The 7166-nt window shown below is 43.6% G+C and overlaps 1 protein-coding gene across 1 annotated transcript; it reads left to right on the top strand.

Annotated features, from left to right (window-relative positions):
• Positions 1-12: 12 nt before the first annotated feature.
• NHLRC1 (NHL repeat containing E3 ubiquitin protein ligase 1) lies at positions 13-828 on the top strand (the record flags this gene model as incomplete). The annotated part of the gene is made up of 1 exon (XM_009699089.1): positions 13-828. A coding segment is annotated over one exon (816 nt), but the record flags the coding sequence as incomplete, so codon positions are not given.
• Between the last annotated feature and the right edge of the window lie 6338 nt (positions 829-7166).

Genomic DNA, 7166 nt, shown 5'->3' with positions numbered 1-7166 from the left:
TGCCTGGGGGGCTGGGGGTCGCTGGTCAACCCCACCGGGGTGGCGGCCTGCCGGAGGTCGGGGCGCTTGGCGGTGACCCACGACGGCAAGAAGAGGATCCACGTCTTTGCACCCAGCGGGTCCTGCCTGCAGCGATTCGGGGAGCGAGGGGACGCGGGCAACGATATCAAGTACCCGCTTGATGTGACGGTCACGTCGGACGGGCACGTGGTGGTCACCGATGGCGGGGACTGCTCCGTGAAGGCCTTTGATTTTGAGGGAAGGGGGGTCCTGGCTGTCCGGGAAGGTTTCTGTTTGCCCTGGGGCTTGGATGCCACCCCTGAGGGTGAAATAATCCTGAGCGACTCGGAGGCAGGAGCTCTCTACCGCTTGACGGCCAACTTCAAGAAGGGGAAATTAAAGAAGTGTCAGATGATCCGGTCTCAGCTCATCAGCCCAAGAGGGGTCGCGGTCTCCCAGACCTCAGGTGCTATCGTGGTAATAGAGCACCTGAAAGCTCAAGGACTGAACAGTGGCAGCACCCGGGTGAAGATATTCAGTGCAGAGATGGATCTGGTCGGCCAGATGGATAGCTTCGGTCTGAACCTCGTTTTCCCCTCCAAAATATATTCTACGGCTGTGGCCTTCGACAAAGAGGGTCGTGTTATAGTAACGGATGTCTGTAGCCAGGCCGTGATATGCTTAGGGAAACCTGAGGAGTTTCCCATCTTTAACCCTCTAATTAGCCACGGGCTGTCTTATCCTGTCGGGCTGACTTACACGCCAAACAATTCCCTCGTCGTTTTAGACAGCGGTGATCATTCAATAAAAATATATAGCTCCACCTGAATGGGTTTAGATGCTTACTGCTATAGGTTCAAGCTGCTTTTGGCCGTAAAGCACGCGAAGTTCTGGTGTTAGTAGGCGTGTAGGGAGGAGGCATTTTCTGGGCCCTAAGTGAAATTGCCCTCTGACCAACACGCTGTGCTTCCTGCAAAACTTCCATCGAATCTCTTGCCTATCCACGGGAGGAGACCTGGCCATTGCAGGCCATAGTCAACGATGAATCAACCAAAGAAATAATTGGACATGTTAAAACTGTTCCGTACCTTGACAACCAAATGGTTTTGGTACTTTTTGACAAGTAATAACAAGGACATTTGGAATGGAGTAATCAAAGTCCAGCACCTGGGAGAGAAAGTGGTACATTGTTTGTTTACGCTTCCCAGCACTTAGTTTTTGTTATTCTTCCTTAAGCAGAGATACGCTCAAGAGAGTGACGGAGTTTCTGTTTCCAGGATTTCTGCATGAGAAAGGAGACTGACTTGACAAAATGATCGGAGAAATGGAAGCTTCAGTTCAAGGTCACCTGAATCCAGCTAAGATCATTGCGATGGAGGAGCTCCCTCTGATGAGTGAGTTATGCGAAGTGAATTGGTGCTCAAAGCCTGTTCTTTCCATACCGGGGAAACGCACTTCTGGGAGCACTCTTCTCCGTACTGGTTTATTCCCACCTTTATTAGGGTTGTACTGGAGCACTTGGGTCTTCCTGTATAATGCACAAGTCTGTGTCTTTACCTAGAGATAATTTGGGGTGTGGTTACCAGCGTGGGCAGCTTTCCCTAAAAGCCCCTTGAAGTATTCGTGCGTAGACCACAAATACTTCTGCATATATAAAATTGAGTTGGCTGTGCTGCCTACGCAGCGACGCTTGGGTGGTTTCCAATATTGCCTGCCTCTGACTTGTCATTAATACGGTACTTTTGTGCCCCAGACTCCAACTGAAAATTGAAAAGTTGGTGAGAAGTGACAGAGAAAGGGGGACGTAAGCCTCATTTTTTTCCTAGCTTCCAAATGAGGTTTTGTCGATTGTGAATACACAGCAGGTTTAGATCACTTTATATTTTCTTGAAAACGGTTTCACTGTGGACACGAGTTCTGTTGCCTTATTGCACAGTGGAAACTAAGGTGTATCTGAATTATTTTGAGAAGGATTTAACACCCCCACTAGAAGTCAGTACTGCATTTTGAGGCATTTACCTGCTGCTAAAATGATTCCTTAGGTGGTTCAGCATTAAAAGGAAGTTAGATATAAATGTAAATGCTATCTGAGGTAGAGACAAGTAGGTTAAAGTGGCATCAAACTTTGGGGGTCATTTATTTAGTCACTGAAATAATTAATATTAACTAACATCGTTTGAAATTGACAGGCAATCTTTCTATTGGTAAATTTTTAACCTGGCTTTTGGTCTGACTTTAGGGCATTTAATAACTGCATGGATTGCTGCACCAGTGATTTACCAAATACTCACTTTAAACTGGAGCTTTTCAGCCCTCAAAATCAGACAATGTATTCATCTGTCTTATGTTAACATTGATATAAACAAAACAAACCTATTAAATGCAGCTATTTGTAAAGGTTAATTGAACAGTGACCTGCCAATAAAGTGTGATTTGCTCACTCCTTATATTGAATAACTTAGTGAAAGCTCCTCATACCTTTTTATCATGGGTTTCTCTGTTACAATCCCGTTTCTTTATTGCGGTTGCCCCGTAGATGTTTTTGGTTTGTTTTTTTTTTTTTTAATTTGGAGATACCCTGCTAAAGTTGCTGTAGGGTCATTTGTTGCTCTTGAAAAAAGAGACGGACCTGCACATTTGGTCTTTTCCAGCCTTCTCTCCTGCCAGCCCACACAGTAAGTGCCTTTGGTGGGACCAGAAATACTCCGTGGCTGTTCTGCAGCAGGAGGCGTGGACGGCCCTGAGCAGGAGCCCTCTTCAGCGGTCAGGAAGGGAAGCGGCGCCCTGGGTTGTACATTCCTTTCGAGGTGCCAAGGAGATGGCTGTCTTTGAGGGGTATAAAAACAATTAGATAACACTTCCTTTGGGGAACTGCCATGTTTCAAAATGCATGTGGTACCATCAATGCTGTATTCACACCTAATTAACAGTTTATCGCACTAGCACTTCCTCTGAACTGTGGGCCGTGAGCTTTCATCTCCTCAAAACTTTGGGTGCACCAGGAGCTTGGTTTTGTGACTGGGCTCAGGGACGGGCAAATTTCCTAGTGCTTACTGCCACGTCGGCAACTTGCCAGCAGCTGAAATGCTGATTTTTAAATCTACAAAATTATGCTGGTTTAAAAATCTACAGGAACTCCCATTGTTGCCCATTCTGCTCCTGTCTCCTTTGGTATATGCCTAGAAAGCACTTGATGTTTGGGTTTGTAAGCAAAATAAACTTTGTGCCTGTATTCTGCCTGGTTTACTGTATGCCATCTCCTGCAGTCTCTGCTTTACCAACCAACTGAAAGCAAATGTAGACTTTTTCTGTGAACGATGCAGCCGTTATCCTTTTTTTCTCTAAAGTTTGGTTCTCAGTGTTGTACAACGCTGCATCAAAGAAATCATTACCTTCGGTCTTAATTCATTTGATGCACATGCCTAAATTGAGAAGCCATAAAGAACTGTATAAAACCACGTATTAAAAATTCTGAGTTCTTCAGCGCATAAGGGAAAATGCAGCAGTAAACCTGAAATCTTTCTTTTGTCACACAGGAGAATTTAAGAGATGATAAGAGGAGACAGAGATCCACCAATACGCTGATAACAAACTAAAAAGCCTTTGCCAATTTTACTTACTCTTTCCTCTTCCTTTATGTATATATGCACGTTTCCCCTATAGCCGCTGTAGGTATCCGCTGCCACCTGCTTTTCGAGGGCCCAGGGGCCACGTACCGCTCCTACCCATCTGCATATCTGTTGGAATTTAGTCACAGATTTCAACAGAACAAAACCTTGTGTTCTGAGAGAGGGATGGCAAAGGGTGAGGGGCCCGTACGTGAACAGACACCATTAGGGAGGTGACACTTTTGGGGTCTGGGTGGATGTGCTCCAACTGGGGATAGCCAGATGTGTGCTTACCGTTGGGAAAGAGCGGTGGCCGTTTCATCTAGAAAGTAACTTGGGACTCTGTCTAGTCACTGCAGTGATAATTACTGTTGTGTTTATTTAAAAAAGAGAAAAAAAGAACCTAAACTAAACTTTGCATAACCCTCTGCACCTCATGCTTGAGCAATTTGGATTAAAACCAAACAAATATAATGGACAGTATTCCCCTAACGTCATCTCTTCAGCCCCTGCTATAGATTGGTATGTCTGCTGTGCACACACACACACACACACTGCCAATTCCTGTTGGGTTTATTTTTAAGCACTGCTGTCAGGTTGCTATCGTTGCGTATAAATATGCCAGGGTATGTTTACAGTGTTCAGGAATAAAGGAGGCAGAGGAGTTTCAGAAATGTGCATTGAAATTGTGTTCTGTAACAGAGGTATTTTTTGGTTTGCTTGTGAAGAAAATAATTTTTGATAAAGAATATAATCAATTTTTTCAGATTGAGGAATAAAAAGAAGAAAGAAATACAAGAGGGGAAAAAAAAGGTAAAATTTACTTAATTTTGGCCGTTGTTCATTTGACCATCTGTTTGTTCCCTCCAGCCACGTTGCTGTGCACATCAATTTGATGTTTATATTTTCACAAAGCGTGGACGGAGCATTTTTTTAACATGGACCTATTTCCAGTGAAGAGAGGGCCTCCTGTAACATCCAGCCCCCAAACCACTAAGAGTTTTATAGAACAAGGTCCATCAAAATGATGGCCTTGAATACAAGAGACCTTTCCATTCTGGAAGGGTTGACAGAGGTTAAAAAGCAGCTTTCTCCCCTGGGACCATGGCTTATGGTGCTGCTGCACCCTGCACAGGAGGAATTTGCCTGCCTTCCTTTCTTTTCCATGTTTGGGTTTTTTTTCTGACTGTTGTTGGAGGCCCATCTTTACAGTTTACAAGTCACCTGTGAGTCATAGCTTGCCTCCACAGGAGTATAATGTGACTAAAGCGAAAATACACAGGTTTTGCAAACGAGTTCTAAACCTCATACTTCATCCAGACATCTCAGGAGAAGTGACAGATCATTCAGAAAGCAGCAAGTGCCGGAGGCCTAGCCCCTGCGTAGACAGTTTAAATTTACTGATAGTAAGATTTTCTCCCCTCGTTACCCTCAGTTCCCCTATAAGTACACCAGAGGCTTCTATATAGAACCCACGGTCCTACTCCAGAATGAAGTCTGGTGGGAAATTACTCGTAAGAGAGTTCGAAGTCCTTGCCTATGTGTTTTAACTCAATGTGAAGGCTGCAGAGCCAGCACCAAGGCACAAGCGGGGCTCCGGAAACAAAGTAGAGATTACCATCTGAAATAGGTATGTACAGAATTCAAAATTGCTGAAAGAAGTCAAGATTTGTCATGTCACATCAGCAGTCACTGACTGTAAAGAGGAACAGGCCAGGCAGAGCTGAAATAAGGTATCGGTCTCCTCGCCATCTCCTCTCCTCCTCCCAGCCATCGCCGGGCAGAACGTTGGCTCAGCCCCACTGGAGATGAGCTGAGAACATTTACTGTCTGCTTCTTTAGCAAACGCTTTATGCTACTGAACGCGATGGGGAATTATTATCGTTACCTGCGTAAAAAATTCTAAATGTACAAAACATGTAAGTCTTTAAACTTGAAATACATTAAACCAAAGCATTTTTCACTTCGCCGCATACTGCTGTGGGCCAAACCTCAGTCCAGGGAGAAGGAAAACTTACCAGTTCTGTGTTTCTCCATGGAAGCAGGCATTGACCATGCCTCCATTCCACATTACATTTTCAACTTCATTATCTCAGCTAAATGTGCTGATAATAACATGTTTATTTTTTATACTGTTCCGTAAACATGCAGGCTTTCTCCGGAGTGCTTCCTCAATATAACCTGTTTGATTCTCCTGGACGGCTTCAACGCTATTAAAGGCTGAAGAGGTTCTCCGTGATCAGATGATGCATTGTACCTAACGCCTTTTTCTCACCACTGCTTTCCAAGAGATTTACAGAGATTTTTGAACTTGGCTCCGGAACTTCTCTTTGAGGCAAACACAATATAAATGTCCTGGCCCTGCAGCTGCAGAGAGGAGAGCTGAGAATCAGAGGAAGCCTTTGGCAGACTTGCGACTAGATTTCAGACTTCACATTAAAAGGTTGGTGCCTTAATAAAGCAGGGATAGTCTGTGTTTAATAATCCTCTTGCCTGGGAGTTGCCTTCCTGATTTTGGAAATTTTGACATTTTACTGATGATCTTCTTGTTACTAATTCCTTTGGTGTTTCCTACAAATCACAGAAATTAATACTTTTCTAAACCACAATGTATTCCTAGGTAATTGCTTCCAGTGTGCTCCACAAAGGTGTGCGGTTTCAGAGTTTTGAAATGCTCTGTAAGGAGGTGTACCGCTGTGAAGCCCCGTTGCCGTGATCAAGTTACTTATTTCACGCTGAGGACTGAAAGGAGAAGAGATCGACTCTGAAAAAGTGAAAAAAATTAATGCAGAGGGCGAACTTCACCAAGTCAGTCAGAGCACAGAGCACGCCCAGCGTTCCAGTGAAGGGGATGCATTCTTAAGAGGTGAAACATTTCAGCCTGGAAAACGGACAAGACGATAAGGGCTGTTGCCTCTTGATCAGTATTGACCTCTGGCGGGGGAATAACCTACATTTGAACAGATTTCCCAGCCGCAGTTAGGCGCTTTTCAGATGGTAATCCTTAGGAGAGGTCTGGATTTGTAGCAAAAATCTGTGAGAAGTGAAGATTTGGAGCAAACTAAGCATTTTAAGGAAGTGTACTCCCTATAATTGAATACATAGGTAGCATTTTTCTGAAGATCCCTCGTAATGTAGGCAATTTTTGTTCTTTGTTCGCAGGTGAGCACTACATGGGCAGTGAGTTGAGGTGAGAACACATCCTGCTTTCATGGAATATATTTTTTAAATCAGGAAAATAGTGCTAGTCAGAAGATTCTGTAAACCAGTTTAAATACTCTAAATATAGTTATATGCTTTGTAACGAATAAAGGGTAGGCAATTTTAAGCAGGATATAGGATTAGAGAGATAAAATTATACCTGGGAAAATGAGAGAATTTATTTTGAGTAAGCTGTGAAGATGTAAATAAAAAAAAAAAAGAAAAAGAAAAAAGATAAGATGTCCTTTATCAAAGCTTGCTTTTAAAACTTCTAATACAAAGAAGATGATCTTGACAGAACTATCATGCCTACATAATCACAGGAGGTAACTCATTTACTCATTTTTGTTCCAAATA

Source organism: Cariama cristata, unplaced genomic scaffold (genome assembly GCF_000690535.1).
Source record: "Cariama cristata isolate BGI_N322 unplaced genomic scaffold, ASM69053v1 scaffold14664, whole genome shotgun sequence".
Lineage (NCBI taxonomy): Eukaryota > Metazoa > Chordata > Aves > Cariamiformes > Cariamidae > Cariama > Cariama cristata.
Note: the sequence above shows the minus strand (reverse complement) of the source record. Positions and strands in the feature narration are given on the sequence as shown.